The sequence below is a fragment of the Salvelinus namaycush genome, chromosome 21 (assembly GCF_016432855.1).
Source record: "Salvelinus namaycush isolate Seneca chromosome 21, SaNama_1.0, whole genome shotgun sequence".
Classification (NCBI taxonomy): domain Eukaryota; kingdom Metazoa; phylum Chordata; class Actinopteri; order Salmoniformes; family Salmonidae; genus Salvelinus; species Salvelinus namaycush.
In genome coordinates this window covers 11,763,020-11,779,746 of record NC_052327.1, presented here as the reverse complement: position 1 = coordinate 11,779,746, position 16,727 = coordinate 11,763,020, and the positions used below count along the sequence as shown (strand labels likewise).

The 16,727-nt window shown below is 43.5% G+C and overlaps 1 protein-coding gene across 1 annotated transcript in view; it reads right to left on the bottom strand.

Annotated features, from left to right (window-relative positions):
- Positions 1–641: 641 nt before the first annotated feature.
- myo9ab (myosin IXAb) overlaps positions 642–16,727 on the bottom strand; it is a 156,715-nt gene continuing 140,629 nt past the window's right edge. Inside the window, exons 34-43 of the mRNA XM_039017992.1 lie at positions 14,777–14,838; positions 10,486–10,678; positions 9,641–9,769; positions 9,199–9,304; positions 8,795–8,926; positions 8,438–8,561; positions 7,844–7,897; positions 4,399–4,592; positions 3,870–4,012; positions 642–3,735 (exon numbers count right to left, since the gene is read on the bottom strand). Of these exons, the coding sequence (XP_038873920.1) occupies positions 3,362–3,735; positions 3,870–4,012; positions 4,399–4,592; positions 7,844–7,897; positions 8,438–8,561; positions 8,795–8,926; positions 9,199–9,304; positions 9,641–9,769; positions 10,486–10,678; positions 14,777–14,838 (1,511 nt within the window). The 3' untranslated portion in view covers positions 642–3,361. The remainder of the gene's footprint in view (positions 3,736–3,869; positions 4,013–4,398; positions 4,593–7,843; positions 7,898–8,437; positions 8,562–8,794; positions 8,927–9,198; positions 9,305–9,640; positions 9,770–10,485; positions 10,679–14,776; positions 14,839–16,727) is intronic.

Below are 16,727 nucleotides of genomic sequence, written 5' to 3'. Positions count from 1 at the left end.
TACAGGTGTGCCAAGCTTGTAGTGTCATACCCAAGAAGACTCGAGGCTGTAATCACTGCCAAAGGTGCTTCAACAATGTACTGAGTAAAGGGTTGGAATAGTTATGTAAATGTGATATTTTGTTTTTATTTATTTGCAAAAAATAGTTTAAAAAAAGGTTTATGGAGTTGCGGTATAGTGGGTTATTATGGGGTATAGTGTGTGTAGATTGCTGAGGGGAAAAAACGATTTAATCTATTTTAGAATTAGGCTGTAATGTAACAAAATGTGGAAAAAGTCAAGGGGCCTGAATACTTTCCGAATGCACTGTATTTTAATCACACAATTCACAACAGTTTGGCTTTTTTAATAAGCACATGATTTTTTCCATAAATGTGTTTTTTTTATTTTTACCATAGACATATATTTATATAATAAAAAAAGAAATATTACACAAATTGCACCTTATACATACAACTGTGTCCAGAGTAGCACACACACACAAAAAGACACAATTGCTCAAGTTGGATTTTTGCTGTAGCACAAACATGACAGTTTTTTTTTGAGCCTGTAAAAAACATTAAATATGATTAATATTATATAAGGAGTCATACACAGGATAATATATCCTTTTAATTACAGGCTTTTTTTTCTTTTCAATGTACACTCATAAGCATGATCATAAATACAATATACATACTGTATATAAAAATAACAATAAAACGACAAGAGAAAGCAGAGCATTGCCTTCCAATGATAGGTACATTCACTTTAGCAGGACGCCAATGCCAGCCTTAGGATGTACAAATACCGTGCTTAGTGTGGGTTCTTGACCAGCACGAATGGTTATTTTCTCCCACGCCCCTCAACAACCCCCAGTGCTCCCCTCTCAAACTGAACTTCTGAGTGCTCTTTCTGATAACCAGGGTCATATTCATTAGAGCACACCGTAGCAAAAAGCTTTGCTACGTAAAACAAAAACAAGCGGTTCTTATTGGTAGTCAGTTCGGGTAGTCCCTTCCTGTTTCAGTCAGTTTTCTTTCATTCGGTGCCTAATGCACACAACCCAGGTTTGGTTGTGACTGATCGAGGTGCCTGCTCCCTAAAATACCACCATGGTTCAGCTGCTTCACCCGAATAGTAGACAACAAGCAGCAAGTGAAGTCTCTACTGGTTTCGGGACACAGTGGAGAACCTGGATGGAACAACGCACACTGAAGAAGAGGCAAGCTTGTGACAAAACACATAGGCTACATGAAATTCCCTATTCATTATGATGACTATTCTGCGATCAAGTCCTACACCTTCCCTATGACAAGACTTTGATTGTGTTGTTTCAGATGTGTCCTTGTTGTAATGCATTTGATGGCAAGTACAGTACAGGAATGGCAAGACTATAATACTGATTTAACTCCAGGTTAAGTACTGGTGAGAAGAGATAGATAGATAGATAGGTCCCCCTACAGGACACATAGGATATTGCACGGTATAGAGAGTGAGAGTATAGCGGTATTTATCTTACAGTACCAGAGATAGTTATCTTCTGTTTAAACACACTGGACGATTGAAACTGATTGCCTTTTCTCTGCGAGGCATTTAAATACACATTTAGCATGGCGTAAATGCTACTGTTCAGGAAAGCCCGGTAGTGAAGTGGATGGAAAGGTTAATTCATATTTTAACCAATGTAAAAATCAGAGGTGAAGGATTTGGCTGGCTCAAAGGTTGTATGGGACATACATAGCAGAGGACTGTGTGTGTGTGTGTGTGTGTGTGTGTGTCTATCGTAAAGGTTGGACTGTGTTGACATCAAATGAACAGAGCAGTAGTGATAACCAACCAACCACACACACCTCTTGGTACAGAGAGGCGATAAAAAATGTATTTCGTCTCAACAAAATCCCCATTACCACTCAAGTAAAGCTGTTGCAACAAAAAGATGACAGCCTCAACGGCAACTATCACAACAACGATAATGATACACCAATAAAGAGACAAAATAAATTCAAGTCCTGATTTGGTTACTCTTAACACTGATGTCTCAGAACAAACGTAGCGTCAACGTAGAATTGTGGGGGGGGGGGGGAACACAGACAAACGACAGATGGAGGAGAAAGGCATTACAATACATTATGGCTGATAAACATTGAACACCGCAGTCGCGGTATCAAACACAATGGCAACAGTGCTGTGATGATCGTAAGTGTCTGAAAGTCAATCTCTCGTCGCACCACATGTATTATCTCACATGAGAAGAAGTGGCACCAACTGAACACATCAAGTGGCTCTGTTAAAATGGTATGTGCTATCTGGGATTCTTGGGACGTCCCTACCCCATTGAAGTTGACATTTTAAAAATGGTTCGGTTTAGGTAAGGTTTATGGTTATAGTTAGGGTTAGGATAAGGGTTAGTGTTTAGGGTAGGGACGTCCCAAAGATCCCGGATAGCACCGACCTCGTTAAAATCAACAAAACAAAACGACAAAATGACAAACAAAACCATAACCTGAATCCCATACACTTCACTTTGCAAAAGACTCCTGACAAGAGACTGTTATCATAAACACTGGACGACCCAGTAGCACTGGAGTTCCTTCTATGTACATATTTTTAATAACATAATAATAAGGTCATATTACACATTTATAACATATCACCACAGTAGTCTCTTGAACAGGCATAGGAAACAAGTGTAATGAAGGAGCATGCAGCCTTGTGGAGAGGCTGTATCGTGTAAACTTGAAAGCAGATGTGAGAGTAGCTGAGTGCTTCTTATCAAAATGGTGGACAGTCCTCTCAGTCAGTTACTCTGCAATTGAGTGGCTCAAGCCACTTTAGACCTCCACTCAAAAGATGGCGCTGTAGCTTCTATTTTTTAATTCTCTCCAGCCCCCCTGTGCCCCTGAGGCTCCAGCAGGGGTCAAGGGGTTTGGAGGTCAAAGTTCAAAAAGACAGGTGAGTCAAGGCAGCCGCCCTCATCCTTTTCCTCACTCTCCGTCTCTCTCTCTCTCTCTCTGTCGCCCTTTTATTTCCTCTACAGCCTCTCCTCCATCTTAGTTCCCGAGGCTTCCTATTTTTTTTCGTTCATTCATTCCATCTCTCTTTCTCCCTCTCCGTTCATCATCTTTCACTTCACTCTCAGCCCACTCCCTCCAAGCGGATAGCGCCCAACTGCATCGTGGGACGGCGGCAGACCTCCAAGGCAAGACTGGCACAGGGAAGAAGTAGAGAGGTGAGCACAGCTAGGGGAGGACAGAAGTGAGACACGGATGCTTACATGGCCCATTCCAGCCCTGTTTCACTCCCTCCCTCCCTCATACACATTCTATCGGCATGGGAGATAGAAGGCGGTTCGGATGTCTCGTCTCTCCGCCACTCTCCCTCACACCATAAACTCGTTACTGCCATACAGAACCAGCTGTTGGGGCGGCGAGCTGAAGTCAGACTCCCTTCTGTGGCCCTCGGGGGCTTCACGCGGCGAGCTCCTACTCAGCCGGAGGCGGTGGCGACTCTTCACCCCCACAGTGCCCCTCGGGTCCCCCTCAGACTGCACTATGGGGACTCCTAGGCCCGACGAGCAGGAGGCGAGCAGGGGGCCAGATGAGGAGGAGCGGAAGCGGTAGTTGGGGGAAGGAGGGATAACCGAGGAGGAGGGGTGGTAGGAGGAGGAGGAGAGCGAGGAAGAGGCGGTGGACAAGATGGAGTCGACCGAGTCCACAGAGTCGGGTTGTCTCCGGAGGCCGCGGCGGCTCTTGGCTTCAGACATCCGGGAGCGGTAGGTGCCTGTCGAAAGAAAGACTTGGTTAGAGAGAAGTGTTTACGACACACAGACAGACAGACACGCACCACATATAGAACACGGCGCACACACACACACTCTCCAGTCTCACCAGAGGGGTTGGAGGCGGCTCCCTCATGGTCCATGCTGAGGTTCTCAGAGCTGTCTGCTGTTCCTATCGAGGCCTCCGACTCCAGAGTCTCATCATCAGATGCCCGCGGCTCCAACATCAACATCTCGTACGTCAACTCCTCTCTACACACACACGATCAACAGTTACACATCCCATCAACACCCTGTCGACATGCGGTCCTGTGTAGCTCAGTTGGTAGAGCATGGTACTTGCAACGCCAGGACAGTGGGTTCGATTCCCAGAACCACCCGTATGTAAAATGTTGCTTTGGATAAAAGCGTTGGCAAAAATGGCATATATTACCCCATCTACAGAATAACTAATTGAGTACTTATCAACAAAGTTGTTCACAAGACATATAACTTGTCTCTTTCTCAATTTGTCTTTCCTCAATTCCTTATGTCCTCGTCTCATTGTCAAAACACATTGGAGGAGAAGGTCCAAGGGCCCCCTACAGTACTACAGTTATCGTGAATAAGAGATAATAAGGACGACATGACAGGCTTACTTCTCTCTCTGCAGGCTCTCGATCTGCTCGGTAAGGACCCTCTCCTCCTGCTGCATGACGGCCTGCTGCTGTTCCGTCAGCCCTGGCTCTGCCCCCTCCTCTCCAGCACTGTCCCCGTCCACCGGGGGCGCTCTGGGGCTGAGGGGTGGGGAGGGCGTGTGGTGGCTGCTACCCCTCCGAAGACCACCTTTGCCCTATAGGACACAGAGCAGAGGGCTAGTTAGCATAAAGGCTAGACTATGAGGTAAGCTAGGCTAGGCTACAGCAGGCCATTAGGTGGTTAGGATAGAGGCTGATGGAACGGTTCACATCCGACTCAGTGTCACGAGGACAGGTTCTACTAACAAACACATACACAGTGGCGACAGCCCAAGAGATGAGTATTCAAGATGGCTGGACAGAAAACCCACAGCGAGGGACATGGTTGATGGTCTTTTAAACGTTGATTTCTCAAACCTGCACAAAGCAACTGAATATGCATATTTTCTAGAATATGTTCATCAAGTTATGATAAAAACTACTTCATGAGTGTTATAAAACCAACAAACTGTAGCATACACAAAGACACGCACGCAAGCATACACAGGTGTGCATGACCTTTTTAGGCTGCATTTTATGATGCGAAGCAACAAAAAAATAAAGTGGGAAAAAATGATGTTAGCCATGGGGCTTTGGTTCGGTCGAGATGCAAATAATGACAACATAAAACAAACAAAGCAAGCTCATTGGTTATTTGAGTGATAATGCCAGAGAAGCCAATGTTTGGAGGATATATTTGCACGGGTGTTGCCGGTGTTGTGCCGAAAATCTCCCCCTTGCCAGAATCCCCCCCCCCCTTCTAATTTCCTTCATTTACTTTCTGTAGAACAAACTTCACGTCAGGATAGGCAACCGAAATTAATAACTAATGTATGTGTGTTATATTAAACATAGAGAAGCAAGTAAAATGTTGGCAAACAAACATTTCAGAACAACTATGGATGAATTATGCTTACACTTTCAAAAATACTAGTCGAATAAGACATGAGAGCTGACAAATTTTGGCAAAGAGATTTATTTATAGACTAATACAAATCAGTAGTGGATTTAGGTACGGGCGACATGGGCAGCCGCCGAGGGGGCACCGATCGCGGATGCTGAAACGGGTGTTCGCCCAGGATACCATACAAGCTAGAACCGCCACATACACTTGAAACAAATAGCCAAACCGAAAACTGCAGACAAAAATGCCTTCTGCTACTAAGATCAGTGAAATGTAGGCAAAACTGACAACGGAGTGAAGAGCAGAAATCTCAACTATCAAGCCAGTCGCAGCAATGAAGAACGCGAAAGGGGGGGGGAGAATTCTGGCAGGGGGGAGGTTTTCGGCACAACACCGGCAAACCGTGCCAATATTATATCGGCCAAACACCGGCTTCGATGGCATTATCACTTTTATACAACGGGTTACCAACATATTCAAATAATGATTGACATATTTTCATTAAAAACTTTATTTTTATGAATTTATTCATACTATTTAATCCGTACAGTCCTTACACAAATCTAGGGTTGCTACCCAAGCCAGCTTGTCGGTCGGTCGGTCGTTCGTTCTATCGGTTCGGTTGCCAGAGACGCAACCCAGTCGTTCAGTCTTTTTGTTCTGTATCTATGGACAGAACCTAGTCGTTCGTTCTAAATGTTCCATTGCCATACTTGCTGGCAACGTTCTTATCCCTTGCTTGCTTGCTAGCCAACTACGGCTAATTTACAGTCACGTCAAACAGTGCAGACAGAATAACAACAGTAGTTGTAATTGCATTTGTTTCAGCTGTTTTCTATTGACATTTATTTGGATTCATCCATAGCAATGAGATATGGTGCGATTTTGCCTAGCATAGAAAATGTGTTCTCTCATCAGTACACTGTTATTCAGAGGAGCTAGCCATCAACACAGCAACACAGCTAATAAGTTCAAAGTGAAGCTGGAAAGACGGCAAACTAGCTTCACTTTGTTTTACCTTTTTTTCATTTTTTTGTAGTATATATCCATAAATATGATGCCAGCTGATTCATGATTTCGACTGGCTGAGAAACCCTGCATGTCTGTCTCGTCCTGTCTCCCGAAACGTTAATTACTATGGGACACCTGGAGATTTAATTTGAATATTGAAACAATGTTGCAAATGTCAGGGAGACAGACACTAAGGTTTATACAAATCTCAGCGTTTGAAAACCAATTTTTATTTTAAAAGAAATGTGAGATAATGTCTAGATGCTTTTTATAGTGGAGATCAAGTTTATAAATTGCCTGGCTGGGCTGATGAGACAGTGGATTGCGCAGTCAGATGGAACAGAGTAAATGGGCATTTTACGTCAGATTTAGCGGTGGTAACTTGTGGAATAGCTAGAACGCGGTTTTAACCAATCAGCATTCAGAATTAGAACCACCAGTTGTATAACATAAGCTAAACTCTGCCCTATCTATCCAACGGACGAACCACAGCTCTCATTTCTCTCACATGACCTAGTAATGACCGTTGATAGTCATGAATGAATCATAAAACGGTTTCAATTAACAAATAATAAAAGGTTGATATTTATTACAAATGTATGACAAATCAACGGTGTCAACGGTGCGAGGATAAGTAACAAGCTGAGAATATTAGTTGGCTGACTTTGGTAGACACAAATACAATCTTCTGTGGACAAGAGATATACACTGAGTGTACAAAACATTAGGAACACCTGCTCTTTCCATTACAATGACTGACCAGGTGAATCCAGGTGAAAGCTGTGATCCCTTATTGATGTCACTTGTTAAATCCACTTCAATCAGTGTAGATGAAGGGGAGGAGACTGGTGAAATAAGGATGTTTAAGCCTTGAGACAATTGAGACATTCAGAAGGTGAATGGGCAAGACAAAATATTTAAGTGTCTTTGAACGTGGTATGGTAGTTAGTGCCAGGCGCACCGGTGTGAGTGTGTCAAGAACTGCAACGCTGCTGGGTTTTTCATGCTCAACAGTTTCCCGTGTGGATCAAGGACGGTCCACCACCCAAAGGACATCCAGCCAACTTGGCAACTGTGGGACGGATTGGCGTCAACATGAGCCAGCACCCCTGTGGAAAGCTTTCGACACATTTTAGAGTCCATGCCCCGATGAGCTGAAGCTGTTCTGAGGCCAAAAGGTATGCAAGTCAATATTAGGAAGGTGTTCCTAATGTTTTATACACTCAGTGTATAGAGAAAGGGAGAATGAAGAGAAGGGAAGAGAGACAGAAGGACGGAAGAGATAGCAATGTGAGGGCACGTGGACTTCACAGCATGAGGGAGGTGCCGACTTGCTGATTGACTGCGCCACAGACAAATGGGCTGACAGGACTGGTTGATTGACAGCACCACAGACAAATGGTCTGACAGGACTGGGTGTGATCTCATGGAGTATATACTAGGAATACATACCGGGGTGGCTGTGCGGGTTATGCCAATAAACCTAACAGCGATTAGTACAGGTTTCTGGAGTGGGGGGAGGGGGAAAGGAGAGAACAGGGTTAGGGCTGAAGCCTAAACACTACATGGTGGTATTAGAAGGAAATGGAGGGTAGGACAATTTTTATTACAACCAATTGCACTCAAATGAACTTTCATATGGTGGTAAAGTGAAATACTTCTGGAGATGAACTTAAATCATGACCCATGATGTCATGGCCGAAATCACGGCTAAAGTAATTTCATACTTGAGTCTAATGTTTCGATCACTGGGAGAATGTAGGAGAACGTTGCATCCGGTGAGAGGATCTAAGGGCTAAAGATTAAAGGTGAAAGGTCAACCACTGGAAGATGGAGAGGGAAGTCTATGATGACCTCAGTCACATTTGTCCTGCCTGGAACCCCTGGGTCGTGTTCATTAGGGCATGCAACAGAAAACGCTTAAATGTTTTGCAATGGAAATGGAAATTAGCGTTTTTTTATTGGACAAGTCCAGGAAGTCCCTCCAATTTTTTTATCCGGTTTGATGCCTAAAGAACACGGCCCCTGGTGTCCTGGTGCCTTTACCATGGACCTCCTGATGCGTGTCAGTCTGCTCTTGGCCTTGTTCTCAGCAAACTCCAGGCTGTTGATGTCCTTCAGTCTGGCCCTGTACTTATTCATCTGCTCTCCAATGATCAGCTCCACACACCTAGAGGAGGACATACAGAATGAGCAACCAGTGAATAACGTGACTTGTCCTGTTGCTCAGTCTATACTTTATAATCGATTCTGTCTGATAGGAACAGGATTCACAACAGAAATAACACATTGACTCATCTGATGAATAGCTATTGAGGTGTGTCAGTTGTCAGTGCCTTGGTATACACACTCGCAACTATCGAGTGACGGTGGGTGTTTTGTTAATTCTGGTCTGAGTCGTACGCTGTGGTCTTGCCGATGTCCTGGACACTCTGCAGGGGGTCGATGGTGTCGGGGCAGCGGAGGATGCAGGGGGCGAAAACTATGGCCAGGGCGTTGGCCGACATACGGTTGGTGTCCTCTTGCAGAGTGATCCTGGAAGATCACACACACATCAGAGGAGGTCGCAACAAAGTACAGATGTCAAAACTGGAACGCAGTAGATAACAACCTCCCAATTATCCACCCTTCTCCCACACACCCATTCATGGATTTAGAAGCATCGCCTTGGTGTATTGACTGGAGGGAGTTTCCGATAGTTAAGTCCATGACGGAAAGTGCACACTTTGGAAGAAGGGGACGGAGAATCGGGAGGCATCCAGTGAGTCTCCACATCCTGCTTCCCGTGGGGTAACGTGACCACTCACCTGACCAGGTGGAAGATGAGGCGCTCCAGGGTGCTCAGGTGGGTTCGGCTGAGCTGGTCAATCACAGAGTACACCCCACGGATCACCTCCCGCTTGTCTGGCTGGCCTGCGTGGGGGAAGCAACGTCATACAAAAAATATTACTTCCTGCGTCTTACTTCCTGCTTTACTTCTATGGGTGCAGTCAATATGGCCGCCGGTGGCACCCGTCACAGACTCGAATGGGAATGTATGTTCTAGTATTTCTATTTCTATGCATCTAGTATTCCTATTTCTATGCACACACACAACATACCTTCATTCATTATATCATCATCATATCTATTATATTATATCTACACCTTCGGGCATCTATAAAATGGTACAGAGGCCAATTTGAACCATTACCACACAGTAACATTGTAACAAATACCAATGTGGTTACTTCTGACCCCAGTTCTTACCCATGGCTCGGAGGAACTCCTCGTAGAGTTCAAAGGTCATCAGAGGGTTGGGCAGGTCGCGGAGCCACTGTTTGAGCACGCTGGCAATGACGTGGATGTTGTAATCGTCCAAGTTCATGCTGCTCACATCTGGAGTTGGAGGGCAATGGGAGACAAACAGAGAGAGTGACATACAAGTATACTGAACAAAAATATGAACGCAACATGCAACAATTTCAAAGATTTTACTGAGTTACAGTTCATAGAAGGAAATCAGTCAATTGAAATACATTCTTAGGCCCTAATCTATGGATTTCACAACTGGGCAGGGGCACAGCCATGGGTGTGCCTGGGAGGGCATAGGCCCACCCACTGGAGAGCCAGGTCCAGCCAATCAGAATGAGTTTTTCACACACAAAAGGGCTATATTACAGACATAAGCACCCCCCCCCCCCCCCCCCCCCTCTTATTTCAGCTCACGAAACATGGGAACAACACTTTACAAGTTGCATTTATATTTTTGTTCAGTATAAATATGACTTAAATACTATAGTTGGAGTAAACATTACAACTGTTAAACTCTTTGCTACGGACACAGTGCTTTCGATCCGGTAGTGTGAATAACTTGAACATGGTGTCATGGCAACTTGTTCATGGGAACTGTTGCCACTACTATTACAGCCTGTGTCAACAGCCTATTTTCATTCTAGGGCATACAGTTTCTAACATAACTGTATCCTGTCATTATATTAACCAATCAGAAAACCTATAGACAGTGCCTCGACCACAGCTCTGTTGTCCCTCCCCGGTTTACAACATAACCCTACAATCTACGGTAAACTGGAGCAGGACCCTGTCAATCACACCTGTGTCCAGCCCCTGCCGGAGCTCCTTGATCTTATTGGTGGAGCCAGACTTCCTGAAGATGCCCTCGGTGTAGAGGCCGTGCATCTCAATGTAGTTGATGAGCTTCTCCACCACCAGGGGCACTGTCCTCTCCTCGCTGGTCAGACGAGACAGCTCCACGCCAAACTGCCTGGACGACAGTTCCGGGTCGTACTGATAGAGGCACACACAGATAGAGAAAAACACACACACATACACACACGGACGGACGGACACATAGAAATAGAAGTTGAGAAGTACAGGCAAACAGACAGATAGTGGAGTTTGTTTAGGCTATTTTACGGCTACTGTAGCTAGCTACTTCACATGCTGATACTGATACTGACGTAGCTACGTTGACTAGCTAGCCTGTGCTTCATTTGTAAATCGGGAGGTGCCGGAACAAAAAGTGAGCGTGAGAAGGTGGTGACCTGAGGAGCTCTGAGGTACCGGAAGGCATGAACATTTTTTATTGTTATAAAAAAGTATTGCCCGCATAGGGTTGCCAACTGTCCCGTATTAGCCGGGATGTCCCTTATATTGGGATAAATTGGTTTGTCCCATACGGGACCTCCCTTGTCCCCTATATTCATCCAATCACAGTACAGCGTAAACGCACCAATTCCTGCAAAGTAATTTCTGTTGTTGTTCGGTCGGTTTGGCATATCAAGGAAATATGGATAAACATGCAAAAAGACTGTGCAGCTACAACAAACAATGGGAAGCAACAAAGACGTGGGTTAAGGCCGTCAGTGGTGACTCGACGAAAGCTTTCTGTACTTCATGCCGTCGGGAATTCTCAATTGGCCATGGAGGGGAGAATGACCTAACTCAGCATGCATCCACAGAAATGCACAAGGCCACGCAAGCTAAAGGTGCTAGCAATATCGGTGCATTCTTCGTAACGTCTACTGCGGAAAAACGACAAAATCACTGCAAGTGAATCCTCGTATGTGTACCACACGGTTAAACACGGACTCAGCTACAACAGCACTGACTGTCTTGTTAAGCTCAAAAGTGCCTTTGTTTCATGACTCAAATGTTGTGAAGAAAGACCGTGCGGGATATTTTGGATGATCTGTCCCCGACCGAAGGTGAGCCCGTGTATTTCTCAGCTGCCAGTGACGCCTCAAACAAGGGAAATAGAAACATATTTCCAATGTGCGTGAGATATTTCTCTGTGTCTGATGGAGTTACATGACTTTTATGAAGATCGTGATGAAACTGTAAATACATCAAGCTCTGATGAACTGTCTGGAAAAGCATGAACTGGATATTAGACACTTATCACAGCCTATGCAGCAGATAATGCCAATGTCAACTTTAGAAAACACCACTCTGTTTACCAGATATTGAGCAGTGCTAACAATCGCATTCTGAAAGCTAATTGCCCAGCTCACATAGCTCATAATGCCCGGAAGCACGCCTGCGATCAGCTGTCAGTGGATATTGAGACAATTGTTTTAAAGATCTACAGCCACTTCTCAGTATCTGCTTCCCGAAGAGAGGAACTGAGTGCATTTTTTGCCTTTGTTGACATTGAGTGGCGTGAAATCCTGCGACATGTTTGCACACGATGGCTCTCTCTTCATCCAGCTGTCGATCGTCTCCTGCAAAGCTGGCCAGCTCTTACTTCATACTTCAGGTCCCTCCTGTCCTGTGGCACTGAAGAGTATTTCTGAGTATGAAGAAAAAAATGGAAGCTGCTGAGATTTATCTGTGCTTTTTCCACAACGTGGGGTGTGTTTTTGACCAACTCGTACAAAACCTGGAGGAAACAACACTCTCCATCACAGATGTTTACGAGGAAGTCCAACATTTCAAAATGAAGACGCTTCAGTGGAAACAGGACAGATTTTTGGATACCAGACCAAGCAGCTGATGGACAAACAATTGTCGGCACAAATGTCCAAGCAGCAAGAGGACTTTGAAGTTCTATGACCCTGTCATTACATACATTGACAAGTGGTTTGATTTCTCACCAGAACATGCAATGGTGAAACTGATCGGCTGCTATGAGCTCTCCTTCACTGACCTGGAGCAGGTGGTGGTTGCCCTCAAAATGACAGAGACAGTCAGTATGGACCAACTCTATGAAGAGTTTTGTGCTAGCCGGGAGGAAATACAGAAAGCCAGACAGGATACCAAAAAATCCACCAGGGAGAAGTGGGTGGCAGTTTTCCAAAACCTAGGGAAAGCCAACTTGATCAACATGTTCAGGATGGTCTCATTTGTCCTCAGTGTGCCAGGCTCAAATGCCTTTGTGGAGGATTCTCTCTCTGATGACCATTAAATGGTCAGACTCAAGAAACAGATGCAGCACAGAGGCTCCGTGACAAATCTGATCAAAAACGAACTTCAAATATCTGTGAACTGTGACTTGTCATGTAAGTACTTCTCTCTGGCTATGCAAAAGGACAAATGATTGCTTGAATCAGTCAAGAGCAGCAAAAAATATCCATGGAAAAAGTAAACTTTGTGAGTGACTCATGCCCCTCTTTTCCTATTTTGCATTTGAAATATATTGTGATTTCTTTGATCATTTATTTTGAATTTTATTCACATAAGTTTACATAATGATACAGTTGTAGTAAAGCTATAGACTAAATGGAATATAAAAATGTTTTGCCTTTCCAATTGAATAAGAATATGAATATATACTGTATATTAATTCACACAACACCATACCCACACCGCCGTGGCACCGTGCACTGGCACGACACGTCCCTTACTTGGTAGTGAGAAAGTTGGCAACCCATGCCGCAATATCATCGCGTTTGCGTAGTAGCATAGAGCAGTAGAGTAAAGTTGGTTGCAAAAGTAGAACACAAGGCAAACATTGTTAGCCTGTAGGGTCCCGAAAATGTTATGCTTTTTAAAAACGCATTTCATGCCATGCTGTGTCATTTTACGTGACTGGAGAAGAATCTTCCTACTGCGCAAAAGATCGAAATGACAGGCAAACTGAGAATCTGAGTTCAATAAAAACAACCGTGTCTTGAATCCATCAATATACTAGGTGTGTTGAGACACATATTGTACAATACAAGGAGGAAATTATAGTCCTAAAAAAGCTTTCCAGTTTCCAGTCAATGATGCGCAGCTCACTCCACTCGTGCCAAAAAGCATATATTATCGTTTTACTTTGTACAATAGGCTACTGTTCGCTTGACCTATTTGGAAGTTGAGGAAATATCTTGGTAGCCTACAGACAGATTAGAGTCTTCTCTTTCAGCAGGAGCAATTTGCTTTCCTACCTGTGTTTTCCCGCAATTGTATTTGAAATATTGCGAAAGGCCTGTTCTGGCTGCATGCTGTTCACCGATAGATTTGCCACGCGTTCCCGACCCCTTGTGATTGGGCTACACACAATTAAAAGCTATTAAAAGCTATTGATCCTAATCCTGGTGTAGTATTCTGAATGATTTCATTTCTTTCTGAACAGACAGCAGTAGGCCTAATTCTATAACTTTGGCAAATTTATTTCAATTTATCAAAGTTGCTGCAGCACGGTTCCCACGGATATGATTCTATAAGGAAATAAATGACGAAGTGCTACTGGAGAGATGAGAGCTACAGGCTCGTGTCTATCAGAGCAGAGAGAAGGAGAGAGATCATAGAAAGTAAATCTCATTCTAGCTCTGTGTGAGAGACTACAGGCGCGCTTCTCTCTCTTACCACAGCCACGGCAACGTGTTGGTCTCAAGGCTACAATGTAGCGCCATCCATGAGCCCAGGCCTGACCTTAATCAATTCTTATCCGGCGCAGGCTGAAAATGTACGCTTTCACATTATGTTTTTTAAGGGGGCAGGAGGCAACTCGAATGAACCCTGATTGCTTTTTTTTATTTTTATTACATGGCAAACGGTGAAGATTATTTTTCATGCCACGAGAGGTATAGGTTCCGGAACGAAACAGTCCAAAACTAAGAGAAGCCAAATTAAGCGCTACCTAGCCAGCCCAAAGAGAGAGCATCACATTGTGGGTTTTGTAGTTGACTTGAGCTGCAACAGATTTCCTCAACGATTTTCACATTGCTACCAAACCTTGTTATAACGACAACATTTTTCATTAAAAAATGATTGTTTTTCACATATTAGTGTTATTTAACACTGTTAATCATTGGAATTAGTGGTGTGGATGGATTATCCCTTTAAAAACTACAACATCTCTACAAGTACTTTTAATTGTCTCTTGGTTGATACTCTATCTCTTCCTTCCATTCTTAATAATGAATACACAAATACAAACACTATACAATAGCCTCTTACCTTTTTGCTACATTTCGTGGTCATCCTAGAGCAGCACTTTCTATGGCAGGCGTACCGACACACTGCAGAAGAGGACACAGAGTCAGACACAATCTCTATACCCTTACCCAACCTATCAACGCTAAGTCTCCAACTGCTTTTCAGTCAACAACAAGCAAACTGCATCCCCTAACCTTTAAGCAACGTTCTAACAATGCTTTGTGTCCAAACACAACCCGTCAGTCAACAAGCAGACCACAAAGGCTTAAATATAGAGTCGGCAGTCTGGAGAGAGAAAGCTGCCAATGCCTGTGCTCGAGTGAACATTAGAGAGCGGATGGAGAGGAGATAGATTTATGAGAACAGCTGGATACAATTTGATTACAGACACTTAAGAGGCAGCACAGGAAGAGGGCGTGTGTGTGTGTGTGTGTGTGTGTGTGTGTGTGTGTGTGTGTGTGTGTGTGTGTGTGGAGTGGAAGGGTGGTAGTGTGTGTGAATGTGAAAGTGTGTGTGTGTGGGGGGGTTATATCTGTGTGTGCATGTGTGTGTATGTTATGGTGGGAGTCTGTGTGTGTTCGTATATATCAGTGGAGGCTCCTCCTCAGAGGAAGGGGAGGACCATCCTACTCAGTCAATTTCAGAAAAATGTAAATAGTGAAACATTTAAAAAGTTTAGATACAACTATACTAAATATATTCACGTAACAGAAAAGTATTCACACCCTTGACTTTTTCCACATTTGGTTGTGTTACAGCCTGAATTTAAAATTGATTACATTTAGAATTTGTGTCACTGGCCTACACACAATACCCCATAATGTCAAAGTGGAATTATGTTTAATTTAAAAAAAATAAACTAATTAATAAAAAATAAAAAGCTGAAATGTCTTGAGTCAAGTATTCAACTAATTTCTTCATATTTTCAAGCATGGTGGTGGCTGCATTATATTATGGGTAGCTTGTCATCGGCAAGGACTGGGGAGATTTTTTGGGAGGCGATGAAAAGAAACAGAAACGAGCTAAGCATAGGCAAAAATCCACCAGGAAAACTTGAATCAGTCTGCTTTCCAACAGTCACTGGGAGATAAATTCACCGTTCAGCAGGACAATAACTTAAAACACAAGGCCAAATATACACTGGAGTTGCTTACCAAGACGACATTGAATGTTCCCGAGTGGCCTAGTTACAGTTTTGACTTAAATTGGGTTGAAAATCTATGGCAAGACTTGAAAATGGCTGTCTAGCAATGACCAACAACCACCTTGACAGAGCTTGAAGAATTTTTGAAAGAATAATGGTCAAATATTGTACAATCCAGGTGAAACAAAGCTCTTAAGAGACTTACCCAGGAAGACTCATTGCTGTAATCGTTGCCAAAGGTGATTCTAACATGTATTGGCTCAGGGGGTTGAATCCTTATCTAATCAAGATATTAGTGTTTAATTTTCCATAAATTCTTAAAACATTTGACTTTTTCTTCCATTTTGACAGAGTATTTTGTTTAGATTGTTGACACACAAAAAAGACAATCAAATCCAGTTTAATCCCACTTTGTAACACAACTAAATGTGGGAAAAGTCAAGGGATGTGAATACTTTCTGAAGGCACTGTATATCTAATCAAATGTCACAAATGCGCTGAATACAACAGGTACCTTACCGAGAAATGCTTACTTACAAGCCCCTAACCAACAACGCAGTTTGAAGAAAATAGAGTTAATAAATATTTACTAAATCAACTAAAGTAAAAAATCTAAAAAGTAACAATAAAATAACAATAATGAGGCTATATACAGGGGATACAGGTAGCGAGTCAATGTGCTGGGGTACAGGTTAGTCGAGGTAATTTGTACATGTAGGTAGGTGTAAAGTGACTATGACTAGATAATAAACAGCGAGTAGCAGCAGTGTAAAAAACAAACAAAGTGAACAGTCTATAACTTGGGTGACTGGAGTCTTCGACCATTTT